This window comes from Delphinus delphis, chromosome 10, assembly GCF_949987515.2.
Source record: "Delphinus delphis chromosome 10, mDelDel1.2, whole genome shotgun sequence".
Classification (NCBI taxonomy): Eukaryota; Metazoa; Chordata; class Mammalia; order Artiodactyla; family Delphinidae; genus Delphinus; species Delphinus delphis.
In genome coordinates this window covers 57,705,605-57,729,342 of record NC_082692.2, presented here as the reverse complement: position 1 = coordinate 57,729,342, position 23,738 = coordinate 57,705,605, and the positions used below count along the sequence as shown (strand labels likewise).

The 23,738-nt window shown below is 40.5% G+C and overlaps 1 protein-coding gene across 3 annotated transcripts in view; it reads left to right on the top strand.

The window, feature by feature from the left end:
* Window positions 1-19,359, top strand: part of ABHD5 (abhydrolase domain containing 5, lysophosphatidic acid acyltransferase) — a 45,984-nt gene extending 26,625 nt beyond the window's left edge. For 2 of the 3 annotated variants that reach the window (XM_060022226.1, XM_060022224.1), the window contains 5 exons: window positions 2,387-2,759; window positions 9,980-10,134; window positions 12,866-12,977; window positions 17,226-17,412; window positions 18,003-19,359. In XM_060022226.1, the coding sequence (XP_059878209.1) occupies window positions 2,387-2,759; window positions 9,980-10,134; window positions 12,866-12,977; window positions 17,226-17,412; window positions 18,003-18,092 (917 nt within the window). In that variant the 3' untranslated portion in view covers window positions 18,093-19,359. The remainder of the gene's footprint in view (window positions 1-2,386; window positions 2,760-9,979; window positions 10,135-12,865; window positions 12,978-17,225; window positions 17,413-18,002) is intronic. The other variant, XM_060022225.1, reaches the window with a different exon arrangement.
* The last annotated feature ends 4,379 nt before the right edge of the window (window positions 19,360-23,738 follow it).

Below are 23,738 nucleotides of genomic sequence, written 5' to 3'. Positions count from 1 at the left end.
CTGGCTTAATGTAAGGCAGCTGGATTCTCATATCTGCTTCTGCATTCAGACTGTTGGTAGTCACTTATCATGTGACCTCTGGAAAACTCCACTGTATACCCATCAGAGAATGAGAGTGAAAAAGGCAAATAAAGTCTTAGATTGTTATGAAAATAGTTTTGACCTCGTGAGACCTCCTGAAAGGATCTGTGGCTCACCAGAGGTCCGCAGACTGCTCTGAGAGCAGGCTGTAGGTATCGCAGAGCAAGTAGCCTTGTCTAGTAGAACACATACTGGACTACATCCAGGTAACCTGTTCTAGGCCCAGGGCTGCAGTCCAGGGGTTACAGCGTCTTGGGCAAGTTCCTTCTCTCACCTTCCTAGTTTTTGCCCATAAGAGGAGTGGGCGGGGTGATCCTTAGTCTAGTATTCTAGGATTCTTTGTGTCTACATTTATAGTAGTGTGGAAACCTTTATCTTTTTTGTTTCTTGTGAGCATTGAAATTTACCCACACTTGCACTGTCAGAGTGTTCCCAGATATCTGTGGGTATACTTTCAAGTAAAGGTGTTTACTGTGAAATTTTGTTTAGAGGAAGAGCTTAAGTGGTGCAGTGCACATACATGATTATTATGTATATTTGTGCATATACTTGTCCACACCTGTTTTTCATACTCTCTGCCACAAATGAATTTTGTTTGTGCATTTGAATGATTCAGGAGTAAGTGACCATAACTGGATATATCCAAAGAAGGGGACAATTAGCCATCTTATATGGATTTTTAACATGCAAATGGATTTCTGCTCTGTATGGTTGGGTAATCTTGTTCTCTACAAAGCTGGCAAAGTTGTCATTGTGATTTACTAAAAGAAAAAATTCTTGTCAGGAGATAAAAAAAAAGGGTGCTAGATACTCAATTCATGTGTTTAACAGACATACTGATTTCCTACTGCTGGGTTCTAGGGATGCAAATAGGGGTGAGAATTGGCCCCTGCTTTAATATCAGACATAGAAGCAAGCAGCTAATACAGTGGGGTGAGCTCTCTCATAGAGGTCACAGATCGTTTTTATGGGAATGTGCAGACATCTATGTTCAGAATGTGGTTTGGCTTGGCACTAGTACCGGATCACCTCCTTTTCTAAACTGGTGTCATTTCCACTCACTCTGGGCTCTGTTAATATTCTGAGCAAATGCTGGGTTTCCCCTCTGCCACTATGTGGGTACAAAACTGGAGATTATTTGGTTAAAGGGCAGAAACTCCCGGTTCTCCGTGTTTGTCCACTGCAGATGTATATGCACAAATAATTAAGATATATCTTAAGTGTAGCTATTCAGCTGATAATTTAATGTAAAAGAATTTCAAATAAGTTTCATCTTTAGTCAGTTTTGGGGGAGATTTAAAGTATTTAGTCCTGTAGCATTGAGGGCAAGAAAGATTTTTTATCTACAAAATTGTGATTATTTGCTTTCTCTAGAGAGATTGTTGAATACGAACTCAGACTACCTGGCACCTCATGCTGAGGAGTTCCTGCCATCTTTTTCTACTAAACATTATGATGACTTAAGATTTCAGTTATGTGTTTAATACATGTTAATTCTTCCCTAAATTCATGATGATGTTTTAGGGAAAAATGTTTCTTTTGAGTCTGAGTTCAACGTTCAATGCTTAATCTTCAAGTGTTCTACACATACAAGGTAGTATTCTATTGTCTGTAAAGCTAGAGACTTTAAAATAATGGATTCAGCAGCCACTAAGTTCCACTCCAGTACCCTCAACTGATAGATATGGAAAGAAGTCCAAAGAGCTGACATGACTTGCCAGAAAACCTAGGCCACAGTTGCTTGAGACTTGTCTGAGATAGATCTTACCACCAAGATGTAAAATATGGTAATTAAGAAATACTTGCTTTGGGACTTCCCTGGTGGTGCAGTGGTTCAGAATCCGCCTGCCAGTGCAGGGGACATGGGTTTGAGTCCTGGTACGGGAAGCTCCCATGTGCTGCGGAGCAACTAAGTGTGTGCACCACAACTACTGAGCCTGCACCCTAGAGCCTGCAAGCCACAACTACTGAGCCTGCATGCCACAACTACTGAGCCTGCATGCCACAACTACTGAAGCCCGCTCACCTAGAGCCCGTGCTCTGCAGCAAGAGAAGCCACTGCAATGAGAAGCCTGTGCACCACAATGAAGAAGTAAACAAACAAATAAATAAATAAAATTAAAGAAAAAAAGAATTGCTTCAATAAAATGTGCACTTTTTTTTTAGGGCTGATATAATAAAGGCTAAACTCATATAAATGAATACCATATGGTTTCTAAATTATTAATTTCTGATTGCTCTGAGAATACTCCCCTTCTCAGAAGTAGTGACACTAAGCAGAATTTCTCTTTTATGTTTCCATTAGGTGTCCCCTGCACATACAAAAAAGGACCTGTTCGTATATCTAATGGAAATAAAATATGGACACTGAAGCTTTCTCATAATATTTCAAATAAGACTCCACTTGTCCTCCTCCATGGTTTTGGAGGAGGTCTTGGACTCTGGGCACTGAATTTTGGAGATCTTTGCACCAATAGACCTGTCTATGCTTTTGACCTGCTGGGCTTTGGACGAAGTAGCCGACCCAGATTTGACAGTGATGCAGAAGAAGTAGAGAATCAGTTTGTGGAATCCATTGAAGAGTGGAGATGTGCATTAGGATTGGACAAAATGATTTTGCTTGGACACAACCTGGGTGGGTTCCTGGGTGCTGCCTACTCACTGAAGTACCCATCAAGGTAAGGGATGGTGACAAAAGAGAGGCACCCAAGCGCTGGTTTCCAGTTCCCCTCTTTGGTGGTTGTTGGTGTCTGAACCTTATAAGACAGACATTGTCTTAAAGGACCCTGTAGACTGAATAGCCACAACTGATGGCCAATTTAGTAGCAGAAATAGTGTTGTCAGGTTTTCCTGTTACATATGCTTACACATTGGTAGGAGGCTTGTGAAAGGACTTTCTATTTGTTAGAATGTACACAATTTAAGCCACGAGTAAAAACTGTTGTTATTGTTTACAGTTATTATTATCATTAGACCTATGGATCCAGCAGGCTTTTCCTAACCTTTTCCAGGTTTTAGTAAGCTGCAATAGAAAACCAGAGGTTAGAAATTAGAAGACGTAGGTGCTAGTGCTGTCTTTATGGCTTAGAGCAAATCACTTAATCTCTAAATTTTAGTTTCCACATCTCTAAGCTACAGAAAATACACCTGCATAGAATATCTTCTGGCTTTTTTTTATTATTATACTGTGCCCTAACCTTTATTGCCATAGAATTTTTTTCTGAGTCATTGAATTAATGAGTGTTTACTTCAGAATCTTTGTAACATCTCTTCCTTTCTTTCTTTTTTTTTTTTTTTTTTTTTTTTTGCGGTATGCGGGCCTCTCACTGCTGTGGCACAGGCTCCGGACGCGCAGGCTCAGCGGCCATGGCTCATGGGCCCAGCCGCTCCGCGGCATGTGGGATCTTCCCAGACCGGGGCATGAACCCGTGTCCTCTGCTTCGGCAGGCGGACTCTCAACCACTGCGCCACCAGGGAAGCCCTCTCTTCCTTTCTTTACCTTATTTTCTTATGCTATTTCCTATTATTTATGTTGCTAATCTGGGGGGAGGTCACAAAATCATATTTTGTATGATTAGTAAGTATAGACCAGATGATACCACAGTGTAGCACACAGTATAGGAAGGTGGCAGTTAACCTCTAGGGTTCTCCTTCCCCCTAGCTTTTTTCCTATGTTGCTTTTTGGGATGGCTTTCCTTGGAGCACTTCTCTTTTACTGGAGAAGAAAGAGATCAATAAATAAGAATGTCTCTGTTCTTATAGAGACATCATTTCCTTTGCTGCAGACGTCCTCACTGCTCCGTAATGGTCCCCATTCGTGTTAATTTCTTACCTTACAGAAACTTTTTCTGCTTGATCCTGACTAAGCAAATTCATCTAGATTTCCATAGAAGATCAGATGTTATGGTTAATAGAACAGTTCAGCAGACTCACAGATCCAAATGTAGTTAAACACAATTGACTGTTACCAGTGTAAGTGTTCATAATTATAGCAAGCCTCATAGTGAGTGAGATTTAGCATTAGCTGTTTCTTCAAGTTGCACTCCTACTAAGCAGTTGGGTGGTTGTCAGGGTCGCCATCTGTGTGATCTGAGAGGTTTTACCTGAGCCAGAAAAGCTGCTTGGTGGCATACACATATTTTCTCTGGTGCAGCGGAGTGGTCTGTTGTATACTGTAAGTAACTACCTACTCTAAATGTCACTTATCCAACTTTAACTTGATCCAGGTACCTTTTTAAAAAACTTTTTTTAGAGCTGTTTGAGAGGGAGGTACAGAGATTTCCCATGTAATCGTTGTTCCTACACATGCATAGCCTCCCCTACAAGGACCATTTTTATTATGCTGTCATGAGATTAAATCTTTGAGTTTCAGAAAGATTTTGGTGGGGTGGGGTGAGAGGAGGGGAAAAAATGGTCTAATAGAGACCAGATGAGGTTCAGTTAATTTCCTTCACTCACTATGCTTCTTTTCTTATCTCTCTTTCTCTCTTTTTTCTCAAGTGGACTTTGAGAATATGACTTTTTTCTTTGCCTCCTCAGGTATGATAGATATAATCTGTACTTTTTTTTTCTCCTAAGTAAAACCACAGCTCTTTAATTTCTATTGTTCCTATGCATGGAGGAAAAAACCACAAAGACATCACTTTTTTTTACTTGTTGGGACTTATGTCCCAATCCATACCTATTTCTGCCCTTAATCTTTTATGGGCAGCCCCATTCTTTCATTCTTTGTTTATTTTTATAGGACAGTTTGAGGAGAAGTGTGAAAATGCCTAGTTTAATGTACTTGTTTAGGAATGATTCTAATAATAGAAAATAAATAAAAACTAATTTTTTCCAATTTTTGGTACATTAGGTCAACCTGTGTGCTTCATCTCTATGAGCAGCAGAGTGCCTCTGTCCATAAAAGTTGTTCTATAGCCTAACTTGTGGCAGTGATCCCATATTTTCCCCAGATTCTTGATATTGATTAAAAACTGAGTATTCAGCAATTGTGATTCTTTATGTAAAAGTACCTGGATGAGTCCTTCATTGAAATAAACAGGTTGGTTCTGTTAAAATAATGTTGAGTGACTTTGTGTGCTTGTAAGGCTTACAGTGCATTGGGGGAAAAGACACAAATAACCACATGAGTAGCATGACAGCTGTGAGAAATCTTGATGAATATCTGACCCAGTCTCAGGTCCATTATGGTATCCTAAAGAAGTGTAATTCGAGCTGAGGCGGAGGTCTCAAAGGGATGTAGCAGGAGAGCATTCTAGGTAGTAGGGACAAAAATTGCAAAGGCCCTGTTCTAGGGGGACATCTGGGCCATTCTGGAAAGGCTGTGTGGTTGGTGGGCAGAGAAGTTATGAACTGATTAATGGATAACTCCAAATGGAGGCACAAACCTCACGTTCCTTCCGCTAAAATGACCTTAGTTCATCCCCGTTCTCTTACCGTGATGTGTGATAATTAGAGATGTTTTCTGTAATTTTACTTGTAGATTAATGTGCTGCATTAATTAAACAGGACCACTGTGTGAGGTGTCTTGGGCTGCCACTCTGTAAAATCTTCTTCATCAAGCAGTGTCTGATCACCTTAAGGGGGGAACAATGGGAATAGAGGAAACCAGCAACAATAGCCAAAGATACCGTCTCCTTTCTTTCATCTGTGTACTCAGTGTTTCCTTTTCATTTTCCTTTTCATTCTGGCCCCTGCTGTTCAGGATCCCATACAGAGACTATCTGTATTTTATAGGTATTTGTTATAAACTAAGGAAAAGGACACTATGAAAACTTTTATTAACTTAGAAAGTGTTTAGCAAAGAGATCCATTCCAAGTCACAAGAGTATAGGTTACAACTGGTCTTCTCCACTAAAAGGTTTTCAAATCATCTTGCTTTTGACCTTGCCTGGCTCTGTCTCCTGTGTCCAGACTATGTGGAGCTGGGCTGAGCATTTCTTATCAGCCTGTCTTGAGAAGAAAGACTGTTCTACTTGACTCGAAGTTAGAGGTATTTAAGTTTATTGTTCTGTGCCCCATCCTCCCCTCAGTGGCTTGGAACCAATGGGAACTATCTGGGGCTAACTTCTTTTTGAGAATGCCTCATCTGTGCACTGACTCGAGTTCTTTCTGGTCCTTTTCCTTGTTCCTTAGTAGGTCCTGTAAACTCCTTTGTACATTTTGGTTCTGGGTCTGGTCATTCCTGTTGTATTATTTCTGGCTGGTAGCTGACTTTAAGTCTTGTGAAAGTCAGGTTTCCATAGACTTGTTAGCATTTAGACTCAGCTGTCCCAGAATGTTGGAGCAGGTGTTACCTACCTCTTTGCCCTGTAGGCTGTAATCTGCTCACCATCTTCAAACTCAAGACCTACTGTGATGACTAACCTGGAGAAGAATGCGTCATTATGTTTCTATACTGATGAGCTCTTCTTGTGTTCCTGCTTTGCTGGTTCTTTGTTTTTCCTGTAGTTTGCATTAGCCTCTGATTCTTTTTTTTTTCTCTTTCTTTTTTTTAGGGGAGGGGGTCTTCATTGCTGTGCGCAGGCTTTCTCTAGTTGTGGAGAGTGGGGGCTACTCTTCATTGTGGTGCGCGGGCTTCTCATTGCAGTGGCTTCTCTTGTTGTGGAGCACGGGCTCTAGGCACTTGGGCTTCAGTGGTTGTGGCATGAGGGCTCAGTAGTTGGGGCTCGCGGGCTCTAGAGTGCAGACTCAGTAGTTGTGGTGCACAGGCTCAGTTGCTCCGTGGCATGTGGAATCTTCCCGGGCTTCCAGGGCTTGAACCTGTGTCCCCTGCATTGGCAGGTGGATTCTTAACCACTGCATCACCAGGGAGGTCCCTAGCCTCTGATTCTTGATAAAGATGTCTGATAGGATGACTCACATGCTGTCTGGCTAGACCCGTTCCTTAAGCCTAGATGTGAACTAACAATCCCATCAGGCTATCCTCTATGGGATATTAGAGGGTCGAGTCTGGATTAGTATATGAGTTTGGATATACATTAAAACTAAATAGCGCCTAGCAAATGAGGAGATAATCTTCTTACTAGAGAAGCAGGTGAGAAGATAGCCTGGGAACTTGGTCTGGTGCAGGATTATAAGGAGTGTGAGCCAAAGCCTGTGATAAAGCTTTTCTGAAGAACAAAAAAAGTTAAATTACTCATTCCTTACATGGTCCCAGCCACTGTCTTCCCATGCTTCTAGAATGAATTATTCTCTAGTAATCTTCCTGTATTTGCTACTATAACTAGCTAGCATTTACTGGGTATTTGTTATTTGAGAGCCGCCAGCCTAAGTGCTTTGCATGGTCTCTCATTTAAAATCCTTACAACCAAAAATAAGCGACAGTTAATTTCTGAGGTTTTTTACAAGTGGAGGCAGATGATATATAACTACAGTTTAGACGTTGTTGCAGAGCTTTTAAAAAATTGTTTTCCAACTTTTTTGACTACAACCCTCAGTAATGATTATATGTGTGTCTGAAACAAAAGTTTTGTTATATGATACATTTTTCTATTCCAAATTATACAATTTTATTAAAAAACAGACTGGCTCTGACTCTGTAAGTGGATTTTACTACCCACTAATGACCTGCAAGATTAATATGAGAAATCACAGTGGTGTTCTCATGTCATCCAGGGGACCAGAAAAATTCAGACTGGACTAACTCCTATGCTTACTCTGGTTATACTTTATAAAATTTGTACATCATTATAGATAAGGATCAAAAGGAAACTGGAAAAGCACAATATTCCAAATATTTACTGAGCATCTACCATGTGCTAGGCTGAAGGCATAGGATCAAACAACAGTTGGGGCAATTTACTCCATTTCAAAAAGAAAAAAAATGTTATCTGCTCCTGTATATATACTCTGTGTAACCTGTTAAAATCTCATAGATCCATACTAAACAAGGCAAGCCAAAACTAAGGCAAAAACAATACCATCAGTTAACTAGAGATAGGTGAGACTTTCCTCCCTCAAGTTTCCTTTGTCCTGCCCCTTCTTGGGTTAGCAGGTCAGTAAGAGCTCAGAGCAGACTGGGCAAAATCCTATAACAAGTTTGTAAGAAAATTTAATCATCTTTTCCTGTAGAGTATGTTTTAATAAAGAGTTCGTTTTTCTCTTTAGGTAAGTCAATAGTGAATAATACCAGCTATTTCCCCGAAATGAAGCTTTGCTGCTTTCAACTAGGTGGCTGTTTCATTAATTCCACTCATACCTCTGGCATATGTCCCCCTCCCCAACCCTCAAATCTCACTGTGGGCTGTCATAGGAATTTAGGAGGCAGTCAGAATATGAGAGATAACTTGTTAAAAAAAAAATTCACTTTCACCGCCATTTCCATACACTATTAGAAAATAGTCTCATAAAACTTTTAAGCAGTGATGTTACTGTAAGTATATGGAAATCTCACATTTGACATACCTTCACACAGATTCATAGTCACATTCTACAGATCTTCTAGATGCTATGAGATTTAGAGTATAGTGTTAGGACTGGCCTAGAGTTGGTAAGAGTTAAGCCCTACCTTTACTAATCTGTTTAGCTTATGTTGCTTGGCCTATTCTTAGGAAAGAGAGCCTTCTGCCCGATGGCTTGTTGGCATCTGTTAGTACACTGGGGTTGGGAAATAAGGATCATAGCCCTAGTTTTGCATTGACTAGCTTGAGGTTCTGGAGTGAGTCACATAGTACATCTCAGCTTTCTTCTCATCTGAAGAGATGAAAGATTGGGCTGAGTATTCTCCAAGGGTCCTTGGAGCTCTATGCTCTGGGTCTGTGCTCTGAAGCTTTCTGTTTGAGAAAATGCAGTCAGAGCAAAGGATTCATTACTAACTCATCCTTATCTGTACTGACAAAAATAAGAAAACTTCTTATATTGGGAAAATAATAGCTGTCTGTTCCCATGTTCTGTTTTTTTTACCTTTCTATTTCGATTATGACCGACACAGAATCAGTGTCGGTTCACCCTTGGGAGATTTTTGCTGCCATTTGTTGACTGTTTTGGCTACAGTTGAATATCGTTTTGCGTCAGGACATTTATGTTTTGTTGAAGATCTTTATGATGTGTTATACCGTGATACAATCACAAGGACATGGTTCTGGTTTTCCCTCATCAGAAAGATGCTTCCTAAGATGGAAAAATTAAAACTATTAGTGACATGAAACAATTTTTATATGAGTTTGGAATGAAGCTTTTCTGTCTCTTTGAAGTAAAGAAGAAAATTAGGAAAGGATTAGGAACAGAATCTAATGCCAGTATATCATGATGTTATGCATAGGGTAAATGTGTTCCTGTTCACCAAACTGAAATCCCAAACTAAGGGTATAATTTCAGCCCATATTGTTACATCATCTTCATGTTTGTCAAACGTTCATTCAAAGTCCTTTTGAATCCACCTAAAGTGCTAATGCCTCATAAATTTTTAGAATGATTTGGTTCATAGGAGATAACTATTGTTGGTGTCCGAAGCCATTTTATGAGTGTAATATTAATCTCCAGTCATTTCTGCAGTGTCAACCATGAGATACGTGGAACCATTGGATTTTTCTGAATGGTCAGTGATCTATATCATCTGCCAGAGTGTAGCTTAAACAACAACAAATGCTGTCTTTTCTTGTTTCTCAAGAATAACCACAGTTATCATATACCCTTTCACACATCCGTTACTTTCCACATATAGAAAGATTAAAAATGAAGCCCTCTTTCTACCATAACAACTCTCAAATCCTACCAAATCTCATCAATTCATACATAATAAGAGCATGATGTAACCTGTTCAGTCATTAGTTTTTTCTTTAATGCAAGGTTTTCGAAGGAAGTTCATTCTATTTTTATTTATAAATCGTGTAATTTCTTTATAGTCCTAGGGTGAATTTTCCAAATGATCTGAAGTCTGTTCTTTCCCATGCAGGGTTAGTCATCTCATTTTAGTGGAGCCTTGGGGTTTTCCTGAGCGACCACACCTTGCTGATGAAGAGAGACCAATTCCAATTTGGATCAGAGCCCTGGGAGCAGCATTGACTCCCTTTAACCCTTTAGCCAGCCTCAGGATTGCAGGACCCTTTGGTGAGTGCTTGCTTGTATATGTATCCTAGGAAAGCAAAATGTTTATACATAGCAATAGAGGAGTATTTGCTGATCACCATTGTTAGTTAAAATCTTAAAAACAAACAAAAAAACTGAACCTTACTTTTTCTCCTCCTCCTCTAAAAAGTACCAGTCCATGCGTAAAGGTGAATGAAACCAGGCTCCTCTCCTTAAAAAGGAGTCTTCAGGGCTTCCCTGGTGGCGCAGTGGTTAAGAATATGCCTGCCAATGCAGGGCACACAGGTTCGAGCCCTGGTCCAGAAAGATCCCACATGCCACAGCAACTGAGCCTGTGCTCCACAACTACGGAGGCTGCGCTCCAGAGCCCATGAGCCACAACTGCTGAACCTGCGTGCCACAACTACTGAAGCCTGTGCGCCTAGAGCCCGTGCTCCGCAACAAGAGAAGCCGCCACAGTGAGAAGCCCACACACCACAATGAAGAGTAGCCCCCACTCACCGCAACTAGAGAGAAGCTCGTGCGCAGCAATGAAGACCCAACGCAGCCAAAAATAAAATAAATAAATTTATTTTTTTTAAAAAGGGTCTTTATATTGTAAACATTACAGATAATTAGCAAGCAGAAGAGGTGGGAAATGCTAAGGATGAGGTTCGGTGACCTTGAACATTCTGAAAAAAGCCAAGCAAGTAGTGTCTTGGGGAAGTTTACCTGCTAGCCCCAGGCATGGGAGTTTATCTGCTAGCCCCAGTGACCTGTTGAGCCTTTGGCCAGTTAGTGATGTCCAGCTGACAGATCACAAAGCCTGACCTGACCGATAAACGTGGGATAACAGGTATCATTACTCAGATTCCTTTCTTGCCCTGTAATGTCAGAGTGTTAAGAAGATAAAAGTCATCCTTTCTCACAAAGATTTGGGGAACTCCTGATTTGTGTTTCTGGTCATATTTTGAGTTTAGTCTCTGATTTAAGTTATTTGACCCTCAGATCTTCTGTCTCAGCCTCACAGCCAAGGGAATTTCCTTCCCTCGTTGTCACAGATGGTGATGGTCTGGACCTCTGCCTTTCCCTCTTACAGCTTGTGTCAGTTAAGAGGGCTTTTGGCTGAAAGGGACTGAAGACCTCAGCGGTTTAAACCAGAAGGCCTTTTATTATTTCCTTAACAAGCAGTCTGGAAGCAGGTGGTTTTAGCATTTGTTCCCAAAGCTAGCTCCTTGATGTTAGGGTTTGGGTCTGTGTATGTGATTCTCTTGACCTTTTACCTCAGTGGTTGCTAGGACAGGAAGCATGATCTTACAGGCTCTCCGAACAAGAAGAAAGGAAAGCATGATGCTCTTTGTCAGGGAAGGACGTCTTCCCTGGGAGCCCCAGCAGACTTCTCCTTATGTCTCTGCCCACCCCTAGTTCTTCCATTAGCAAAGAAGAAGAAATTTCTATGACTGATCAATCGTCATTTGTTCCCAGGGGCTGGAGCGAGGGGCCTGCTTTCCTGGGAACGTTGCTGCCTAAATGGTACACAAAAGTCAGGTTCTCTTAGCAAGAGAAAAGAATAGCGGTGTGGCGGGTGGGTGAGGGTGAGGCAATACCTGCTGCATAGGTGACTGTAGATTCTGCTGCCCCCTGTCCAGGCGTGCCCCTGCCCTTGCCTGAGTGCCATCCCTTTGGGAGAGCAGCGGGACTGCAGCAATGAGAAGAGGGCACAGGGGCTGAATTGGTGACCACACTACATGCCCTCAGTACTCGTGTAGGTAGCCTCTTTTCACCGCCCCCCCTAAATAGAGCCACGCCTTCTTAGGTGTCTGGTCCTCCTTTGATGAGCTGCTTAAGAGCTTTATAGTCCTGACATGTAAGTGGATTTTGCTTGATCACAGTTACACAGGTAGCAATTATGGGAAAAGTAAAGCATAAAAAGAAGTTAGGAGATAATGATGGGGGAGGGAGGAAGCCTAGGAGGGGCCCTTTAAAGCCATGTCCTCTGCCTCCCATTGTTGTTTGCACATGGTGGTGAGGGTGATGCAGAATGTCCACTGCATCATGAGAATTCTTGGTGGAGCTGTGTAATTCCTTCAGAGATGGGAAGGCAGGGCCAGTGAAGAAGTAAGATCGTGCTAGAGTATTGGGCAGTGAAAGCAGAGAGGGAAACCGGCCAGTCCCTGGGTCCCCGAGGGAAAACAGTAACCAGACAAAAGTTCCTGCTCTTCATCCTCTTTGCTTTGGGGGCCTTGCCCCTGCCTCTCACCTCAGGGGTGGGACCGTGATAGCCACTGTGGATGGACTTAGCGGAGACTTCTGCTAGTGTCCCAAGCAGAAACTCTGAATTAATTTTCCCAAGAAACATTTATATACCAATTCACTTCATATAGATGCTAATGTGTTGTAATTGTGGAAGAAATACAAATTATTAAGTTAATTTTATGTATGATCTGTCCTATTCACCTCCCTTGTTTAATACAATTTATTTTCCTACAAAAACAAGTCTTAGGCAACTGTTCTTGAGCTCCTAAAGCATATTAGTAAGTCAACATATGACAGACTTTTATTCTTATTTTAATCTTTCCTTAGGGAACTTGAGGAGAGCAGTTTCTAGGATCTGTGCTTTTTTCCACTTAAAATACATATTTGAATACATGTGTAATGTAGCATGTAGTGCTCATTATAGAAGCAAACACTAAACTCTTCTATATTTGTATATAAATTAAATTATAATTTAAAACATACATATAATTTAAAATGTTTGTTTTCTATTAAATAGGTTTAAGTCTAGTACAGCGTTTAAGGCCTGATTTCAAACGGAAGTATTCTTCAATGTTTGCAGATGATACTGTGACAGAATACATTTACCACTGTAATGTCCAGACTCCGAGGTAAGGTTTATCTAAATTTGCTGTGTTTGTGTTTTAGACTTTTATTTTTTGAAAATATATGAATAGTCCAGGAGATTTTTATCAGTATGTAAATGACTAAATTTAAAAGGACAAGTAGTTAAATGACTAACACTTCTTAATTTTCTCATCTATTCATGGAGCACCTACTATGTAAAACATTGTACTGGATTCTGATGAGAGATTAAAAACCAGACAGGGCACAGTGGTTGAGAATCTGCCTGCCGATGCAGGGAACACGGGTTCGTGCCCCGGTTGGGGAAGATCCCACGTGCCACGGAGCCTGCGTGTCCGGAGCCTGTGCTCCGCAACGGGAGAGGCCACAACAGTGAGAGGCCCGCGTACCGCAAAACAAAAACAAAAACAAAAGCAAAAACAAAAGCCAGACATACTTTCTTCCCCTAAGGTGCCTGTGGATAGTTGAGGGAAGTCTTGGTCTTGGGCATCTTGTTAAGGTGGTCAGAGTTGAGAGAGAAAGAAGAATTTCAAATAAAGCAGCATTCCCAAATGAGTATGAATGTTCTACAAAAAAGGAGTTCTGTGTTAAACAAGAATGGTTTTCTGTACCATGGATCTTCTTAGAACCGTTTTTTAAGCCAAAGCTTTTTTGTTGTTGTTGGTTTGTTTTTTATTTTCAGTTGTGTTGGGTCTTCATTGCTGCATGCGGGCTTTCTCTAGTTGCGAGCGGGGGCTACTCCTCGTTGTGGTGCGTGGGCCTCTCATTGCGGCAGCCTCTCTTGTTGTGGAGCACGGGCTCTAGGCTCGCGTAGCTGTAGCTTGTGGGCTCTAGAGCGCAGGCTCAGTAGTTGTGGCACACGGGCTTAGTTGCTCCGTGGCATGTGGGATCTTCCCAGACCAGGGCTAGAACCCGTGTCCCCTGCATTGGCAGGCGGATTCTTAACCACTGTGCCACCAGGAAAGCCCAAGCCGAAGGGTTTTGAATCTCCCAGGTGCGTGGGAGATACTAGGCAGCATTTTCAAGTTCATTTGCTGATGGCACCCTTCTTTTACTCAGCACTTCTTCAAGTCTGTGTGTCAGCATGAGAAACACTGCTGCAGCGGTGAGGAGTAAGTGAGGGTCGAGGGGAAGGGGAGTCTGCGTGAATTTTGACAGTGATTATGAGAGAGAGCATAGTAGAGGGAGCAAGAGGGCCAAGCAAAGGTATTTCTTTTTCTTTTTTTTTTAAATTACTTTTTTTAAATTAAATTACTTGTTGTGTACAAGGCACCGGTAGAGAAAACAGAGCCTGAAAGTCTTGACGAGCTGGGAGGATCCTGGAAGACAGAGCCTACAGTCATTAGGGAGAGGATCAAGAATGGAGTATGATGATGAGAGCTCCAGTTCTTGTGCTGGGTTCTGTACCAGAATTATTAGAGGAGTTTGTCAAAAATGTGGTGCCTCAGCAAAGGAAACCATAAACAAGATGAAAAGGCAGCCCTCAGAATGGGAGAAAATATTTGCAAACGAATCAATGGACACAGGAGTAATCTCCAAAATATACAAGAAGCTCATGCAGCTCAATATCAGAAAAAACAACCCAATCCAAAACTGGGCAGAAGACCTAAATAGACATTTCTCCAAAGAAGATATACAGGTTGCCCACAAACACATGAAAGGATGCTCAACATCACTAATCATTAGAGAAATGCAAATCAAAACTACACTGAGGGTATCACCTCACAACAGTCAGAATGGCCATCATCAAAAAATCTACAAACAATAAATACTGGAGAGGGTGTGGAGAAAAGGGAACCCTCTTGCACTGTTGGTGGGAATGTAAATTGATACAGCCACTTTGGAGAACAGTATGGAGGTTCCTTAAAAAACCAAAAATAGAACTACCCAGCAATCTCACTACTGGACATATACCCTGAGAAAGCCATAATTCAAAAAGAGACATGTACCACAATGTTCACTGCAGCACTATTTATAATAGCCGGGACATGGAAGCAACCTAAGTGTCCATCGACAGATGAATGGATAAAGAAGATGTGGCACGTATATACAGTGGAATATTATGTCAGCCATAAAAAGAAATGAAATTGAGTTATTTGTAGTGAGGTGGATGGACCTAGAGTCTGTCATACAGAGTGAAGTAAGTCAGAAAGAGAAAAACAAATACTGTATGCTAACACATATATATGGAATCTAAAAAAAATGGTTCTGATGAACCTAGGGGCAGGAATAAAGGAATAAAGACACAGACATAGAGAATGGACTTGAGGACACGGGGAGGGGGAGGGGTAAGCTGGGACGAAGTGAGAGTAGCGTTGACTTATATACACTACCCAATGTAAAATAGATAGCTAGTGGGAAGCAGCTGCATAGCACAGGGAGATCAGCTCGGTGCTTTGTGACCACCTAGAGAGGTGGGATAGGGAGGGTGGGAGGGAGACACAGGAAGGAGGGGATATGGGGATATATGTATGCATATAGCTGATTCACTTTGTTGTACAGCAGAAATTAAGACAACATTGTAAAGCAATTATACTCCAATAAAGATGTAAAAAAAATAATAATTGTAGTGAAGACCATTGAATATTAAAAAAAAAAAAAGAAAGTGGTACCTGAACTCTGTCTCTAAGACTCTAATTCAGCAGTTCTGGGCTGCATCGTTAACAAATGCTTCAGATGATTCTAGCCATAGACCATACTTTAAAATATAAAAGTGGTACCTCATCCTTTCTAAGACTGAAACTTGGGTGAAAGGCTGAGAGGTGAGATGCAGAGACAGCCTCCTTCACTTTTTTTGTTGTTGTTCCTCTCTCACTTCTGTCAGAGAATATGTACACCTACTTTATTAAAAAAATTGAGGCCTTGAGAGCACTTGAGGTATAGCTGTAGCCTCAGTCTTTTTAATAAAGTATGTTAGAGGTTCTCTGCCAAAGGTGAGGGAGGCTGGAGAGGTTTGGGGGTCCCCCAAGGGTTTGATGTTTTGTGACTCACCAGGCAGTTGGGTCTGATGGTTTAGGTCTACACACTTCATTGACTTGTTTCAACAATTTTTAGTGGCCTGTTCCAGGGACATCATCTGTTTTCCTGCATGGTCTTAGTGGTTTGTTCTTCACCTACTCACATTCCATGATTACGTGTGCCTGTGTAATCCTAGTTTGTTGCCTTTTTGTGGTGGAACTTGAATTCATAAACGGCCGTTCAGAAGCACACCTAGTACGAGGAAAGAAGAGAAATGACGGCAGAATGGATCTGTCCTAGGAGTTTGCCAAATGTTCTGTATTTTATGTGACGGTCAGTCAGCTGTGGCCATGAGAGAAGGCTCAAGAAAACAAAGGACAGGCTCAAGGACAGGCTCAAGAAAACAAAGTTTAGTATACTCACAGGTCCTAGAGAGGGGGTCACTGAATGCCTTGAAGGGTCGGGGGGATGCACCAGATTTTGGTCAGGTGGCAGAAGACAGGAGTGAGGGAAAGTCCAGGCAGGAGCCTTTACTGGGTTCTGCAGGAGAGGCAAGGCAGCGCAGGGTAGGCAGTGTAGGATCTGCTAGTTGAATAATTTCAGTGGGCACTAAGATATAGGGGTGGTTTCTAGTTGTCTGGCACCTGGCCCTGGGCTGATTAAGGCAGAGGAACATTGCCTCCGGGGATGTGCAAGCCAGACAGAAGAGGTGCAGCTCTGGATTGGTTAGTTTGCATATAAAGGCAGTCCCAGTTGAGTCCTTTGCTGTCTCTACGAATTGGCTAGCTCCAGGAGGCTGTCTCTCCCCAGCCGGAAAGGTTTTTAAAGACGGCAAACATCATAACAGGCAGAAAATTTTAAATATAAACAATACACAAAGAATACTTAAGCTGAATGTGTTCTTATCTTGGTATTGGTTTTGCCATTGTAGGTAAAATGCTGGTGCGATGAACATGTGGAAAAGCTCCCTTGTAAATAAGTTAGAGTGAAAAAACGTATTTCAGCTATCCCCACAGGAAATTTGATGATTTTATGATAGGGACTTAGGGTTGCATGTTTTGATTCGGAAGATGATCATTTTTTTTAAGAGTTTTTTTAGAGTTTAAAGCATCCTTGTTTATCTAACAAAAGCATATAACTTCTGTGGGGTTTCTTCCTTACATTTCCTAGTAAATTATTTTCTATGTAAGCTGCGGTTTTTCTTAAAAGGAGGAGAAGCTAAATATGAGTCTGTTTTGGTAGAGGTGGGAGTGTGATACATACTTATCCCCCAGAATCATACATATGATTTTCTCCCTTTCTCCCTCTGAACGCAGTGGTGAGACTGCGTTCAGAAATATGACTGTCCCTTATGGATGGGCAAAAAGACCAATGCTGCAGCGAATTGGTAAAATGCACCCTGACATTCCAGTTTCGGTCATCTATGGCGCCCGATCCTGCATAGATGGCAATTCTGGCACCAGCATCCAGTCATTACGACCACATTCATATGTGAAGACTATAGTAAGTGTGTGGTTTATTTTTGGCTTATAGTTGTAGGCGAAGTCTGTTCTAGTATCTTTGCTTTCAGTGAGATTTCAGGTCATCCCTGTGCTTTCACATCTAAGCTATACCTGCAGCTTTGGTCAGAGACCTGCTGTCACTTGTGACGGGGGCAGGGTTTGACCCATACAAATCTTCATGTCCAGACAGCGAATCCCCATTCTTAGGCCCTTGTCTGTCCTAGAGCCACAGCATCTCCGCAGTGGGAGAGACTGAAAGAGGGACAGACAGGTCCAATAGCACTGCGACCACCTCCCAAGGCAGCACATGCTTACTTTGTTCAGTGTTTCTGTTGGCCCTATTGTTAGAGGTCAATTTAGAATGTTATTTTTGCATATGAAAATTTTAGTAAGGTTCACTGGATTTTCTCTTTATTCTCAGATCCTTTATTTAATGAAGTATATAATAGTTACTACAGATCAGTATTGCTTTTTCTTTTATGTTTTATATATAGCTGTTCTCACTTTCATTGCTAAGTGTCTTTGTGTGTGTCATTGTGTTTTATTAAATGCTTTTACTCACTGACCATCTGACTGCTTTTCCTTTCCTAGGCCATTCTCGGAGCAGGGCATTATGTGTATGCAGATCAACCAGAAGACTTTAACCAGAAAGTGAAGGAGATCTGTGACACTGTGGACTGAGCACACTGCAGATGACATGGAAATGCACATGGGTAATACAGTTCCTCAGCAATAATTTGCAGTCTGCGATGCAGAGAGTAAGGAATCTCACATGAGAACCAGGCAGGCTTCTTGACTGTACTTTCCCCATGTTTTCTTTATGAAGCTGCTAGCACATTTAAACCAGGTAGTGCCTTCTAGAAGAATGACTTTCCTTTCTCCAAAATCAACATGTACAAGAGTCTCCAAATCTGGTAGCTTTAATAAAAGGTTATTTGTCCCTCTGCTGTACTGAAATATTGTAATTTTTCAACTGAAATTTTTATTTCTATCTAACTTTGCTATATCAAGTATTTTTTATATTGCAGTCTGTACTGCCAATTTTAAAAAGTGATTTCTGGGTTCATTATTTTATATAATGTAAAGGTGCACCTTATTTTCCTTGCTTATATATACCATGTCTAATAACTGATAGAGTTAAACAAAATTCGGTGTGTTTTTATGTAAAAATTTGTCACTTTCTTAGAATGCTTCACTTCATTTTTGAAATGGAGTGTTGAGACAGGGTTTTGGTTAAAAAGATGGGAGTTGATTTCTAGCATTGATTTTTCTGATTTTCCTTTGTTCTCTATTTAAGGCTGCAAAGCCATGTTCACCATTTTAAATGTGATCCATCCTTAAGTATTTCAAGTACGGAAAAGCCTTAACTAAAAGTCTATCCTATTTTCCCCCATTAATACTGTTATTCTTTTCTTTGAGCCTGCATGCAGCAGAAGGAACAGATTTCCTCACTGAGGGGTCATTAAGACTGTTACCTTCCAGTAAGCCAAATCATATATTTTCATCTAATTCTTGTAGATGGGTGCTAAAACTGGATTACATTTTTACCACTAAAATATAAAAATCGGTGGTGCTGTTATATCTCATGGCACCAGAAGTTAGCTAGTACTTGGGGGGTTTTTTGTTTTGTTTTGCTTTTTTAAGAGTTTTGTGTTGATTAAATAACTTACATACTTTATTACAAAAATTCTGTAAGGTTGATTGAACTATTTGACAGTAACTACCATCAAGTGTAGCACTTTCTTGCTGTTTTTAATACAAGGAAAATTTCTCTGAAACTGAGAAGAAGCTCCATGTGGTAACTGGCTACTACTGAGAAGACCCTCCACGAAAGAAAGTTGAATAGGATGGTCACCAGCAAGTCATCTTTGCCTTATGTTTTGCTTAATGTTGCTTGTCTAGGAGAAAGGTGGTTATGTAAATAAAAACAGTGAACTAGAGCAAATAATGACTTCATAGTTTTGATTGTTGCATTTAAAAAATGATTAGGAAATCTTTAGTTGTTAGGAAATGTAAGGTTGTATCACTGTTGATTAACTGTGAGGAAGACGAATGTTCTGTTTTCAACAATATCTCCCCTGCCCCAAAAATAGGCACATTTCACTGAAGCATGACAAGTAGCTTCCCAGTGAGCAATTTGTCTCAGTTGTGGGATGGACTAGGTTAGTCCAGACGGTAACAGGAGAGCCAAGTCAGATTTCTCTACCTTGAGAATAAAAGTAGTCTTTACTTTTTTAGTTTGTATCTTGGATGGCCAGATTCAAACCTATAAGTGGTGCAGATAATTTGGGTCATTTTTGGTGTTTTTATTTGACACACTCTCCAGTCTCTCTTAATTTTCCTTTGCTGGGTGAATGACAGTTTTTAGTCGTACAGGAGGGTTTCTGCACAGGAAACGTGGTCTCAGAACTTAGAGGGAAGTTACTAGTTTCACTTAGTAGATGGGGCTTCTAGCCATAGATGTGCCAAGTGATTCAGGGAAAAGATGTACCCAGGTGTCAAGTGGAACTTATTTTCCTAACAACTAATTTTGGTTTCTTTGAAAAATATTGCCATAATTCTTTTTAAAAAGTGAATTTTACCTTGGGCTATTGTATATGTAATTTTGTGAAGATTGAGCTAACATAGAAAGTCCCAATCCTTGAATTCCTGAAAATAGAGTGGGTCCTAAATGTTTTCTTTAAAAAAAAAAAATCTGGGCTTCCCTGGTGGCGCAGTGGTTGAGAGTCCGCCTGCCGATGCAGAGGACATGGGTTCATGCCCCGGTCCGGGAAGATCCCACATGGCGCGGAGTGGCTAGGCCTGTGAGCCATGGCTGCTGAGCCTGTGCGTCCGGAGCCTGTGCTCCGCAACGGGAGAGGCCACAACAGTACATTATGTACAATGTACTTTATTTTACAGAAAATAAAGGAAGGAGGGATAACACTACTAGATACTATAACATACTATAAAAAATTGAGAAAAAGTCCAGGAATTTAGTATATGATAAAGGAATCATCTTACTGGTGGAGAAAAAGACTTAAAAAACGGTGTGGAGACAAATGTGGTTAAACACCTGGAAGACAGTAAAATTGAATCCATTTCTCACACTGTACAGAAGGATAAAATCCAAATGGATTAGAGACCCAACTGTAAAAATGAAACCTTCTAAATAACTGGAAGAAAACATAGGTGAATTCCTTTATGATCTGAGGGTGGGGAAAACATTCCTATGACTGAATATCCAGAAGGAATAAAAGGAGGAGTTTATATCTAACTGAAAGAAAGAGATTTGCATGGCCAAAAAAAGCAAAGTTAAAAAGTAAATAGTAAACTGGCAAAAATATTTGCAACATTTATCACAAAGGGCTAATATAATATAGCCCTAATATGTGAAGAATTTCTAAACTTTGAAAAAAGAACCAGAAAGAATGGGCAAAAAGATACAAACAGGGAACTTCCCTGCTGACGCAGTGGGTAAGACTCCGCGCTCCCAATGCAGGGGGCCCGGGTTCGATCCCTGGTCAGGGAACTAGACCATATGCATGCCACAGCTGAGAGTTCGCATGCCACAATTAAGTAGCCAGCAAGCCGCAACAAGGGAGCCCGCCTGTTGCAACTAAGACCCAGTACAGCCAAATAAATAAATAAGATATGGACAGTTCATAGAAAATAAATTGCAAATAAATAGCTCTTAAACATATGAGGATACACATAATAAAGAGAAATGCAAATTAAAACTACTGAGTTACCATTTCTTGCCTGTTGGATTGTGAAAAGTCCAAGTTACACAGTGCACTCTGTTAGTGAGACAGTGGGGAAACAAGCACTCCAGAAAGTACAGATTCCTGTGGATGGAATTTGTTAATAACTATCAAAATTAAATATGAGTTTATCCCTCAACCAGCAGGCTCCCTTCTAAAAATCTATCTGAGGTGTACTGGTAAAAATATGTGATGGTGTATGCACAAAGATCTTCATTACAGTGCTATGTATAGCAGCCAAAGAGTGGAAGCCACCCAAATCTCCATCTAGAGGGGATTGATGGAAGAAACCTGGCACATACATACAGTGGAATACTGCACAGCTGTTAAAAAAAAAAATGAGGGAGCATCTCCAGGAGGGAAGAAGGTGAAGGCTGCAGAACCACACACACATGGGGACACATCTCAGTTGGTCTCTAATCTTATTTGTGAGGATTCTGCTAGTTGAATGCCTGAAAAGGGAGGTGGGATGGCCTTCGGATTGTACCAGCTTAGCTGGCATTGCTAACCAACTGTTGCAGGCTCTGAAAATAAAAACAATCTTGAACTCCTGCCCCTTCCCCCCCGCACCCCCCAAAAAAAATGCTGTCCTGGAGTCCTCTTCAGAGTATAGGAAGTGAAAGTGAAGAGCAGGTTTGTTGTGCTACCTGATTGTGTAAGAAAGGAGGGGACAAATGAAAAAACAAGCATGCATTTACTTATGTTAAAAAAAAAAAAAGAAAAATGGAAGGATTAATTACATCAATAACTAATAAATCAGTTCCCTTAGGGGTGGTGGTAGGGAGCTGGCCAGAGATGGCACCTAGATCTGTATCTTCTTTTATACTTTTTACTTTGGGACCCTGTCAGTGTTTTCTATAATTAAAAAATCAACTCTTAAAACTAAAACTTAACTATCCATCAAATTGGTGGTGTAACCACTCACAGAACAATTACTTCAAGCGACTTTAAAGCCCAGCATTTGTCTGCACTTTCCTAATGGAATATATCCTGTGAACTACAATGAAAACTTAAACTGCATTTAGTATTTTTATTTTTAACAATGATATTGGTGTTGTCCTTTTGAAACTCTATGTATTTACATATGATAAAGCAAATATTAAGTCAAAGGAAGTAAGAGCCAAGATTTTTAGTACAAAAAAGAAAAGATACAAGAATAAAATTAAGTAAAAACCCTGTAATTGTATATTTCAGTTGGAAGTACCAGCAAAATACAGTGATTTATTTTTCCTAAAAAATACATGTTGCATAGCTTTATCCACTGAAAAGGCCTAGAAGCAATCAGAAGTCAGTGGCAAGGCATACCCTAGCACCAAGACTGTCCCATTAGAGGGGGCAGGGAAGGGACAAGATTAGGCTAGACCATCTTGTGTCTGAAAGCAAGAAAGCAATCAGAGTAAGGTCATGTCAAAAGGACCCAGGAGTCAACTAGAAGGGGCTTCCATTGGCCAAAGATGGAACAATTTGAACATCAAAAAGAATAACAATTGACATGAAATATATAAAAATCTATGAGGTCATAATGATAGTTTAAAAAAATCTATTAGTCATCTTTGAAGATTATTAGGGCACCAACTTACTATTTTGAAAATTCACTGGAAATGAAGTATTTATCCTGATTTCTTTGTGTACCAGGTTAACCTGATAAGAGAACGTTTTTCACTTAAAAATCATAACTAAATGCCAGAGAATTGATAGGATTAGGAAATCACCCTATTTAGTAACAATACGTTACTCAATAACCAAGAGATCACTGAAGAAATCAAAGAGGAAATCAAAAAATACCTAGAGACAAATTACAACAAAAATACGATGATCCAAAACCTGTGGGATGCAGCAAAAGCAGTTCTAAAGGGAAGTTTGAAGCAGTATAGTCCTATCTCAAGAAACAAGAAAAATCTCAAGCAATCTAACCTTACACCTAAAGGAACTAGTGAAAGAACAAACAAATCCCAAAGTACGTAGAAAAAAATCATAAAGATCAGACCAGAAATAAATGAAATAGAAACAAAACAATAGCAAAAATCAATAAAACTAGAAGATGGTTCTTTGAGAAGATAAGCAAAATTGATAAACCTTTAGCCAAACTCATCAAGAAAAAGAGGGAGAGGACTCAATAAAATTAGAAATGAAAAAGGAGAAATTACAACAGACACCGCAGATATACAAAGCATCATAAGGGACTACTACAAGCAACTCTATGCCAATAAAATGAACAACCTGGAAGAAGCAGACAAGTTCTTAGAAAGGTATAACCTTCCAAGACTGAACCAGGAAGAAATAGAAAATATGAACAGACCAGTCACAAGTAATGAAATCGAAACCGTGATTAAAAATCTTCTAACAAACAAAAGTACAGGACCAGATGGCTTCACAGATGAATTCTGTCAAACATTTAGAGAAGAGCTAACACCCATCCTTCTCAAACTCTTCCAAAACATTGCAGAGGAAGGAACACTCCCAGACTCATTCTACGGAGGCCATCATCACCGTGATACCAAATCCAGACAAAGATGTCACAAAAAAAGAAAATGACAGGCCAATAACACTGATGAACATAGATGCAAAAATCCTCAATAAAATG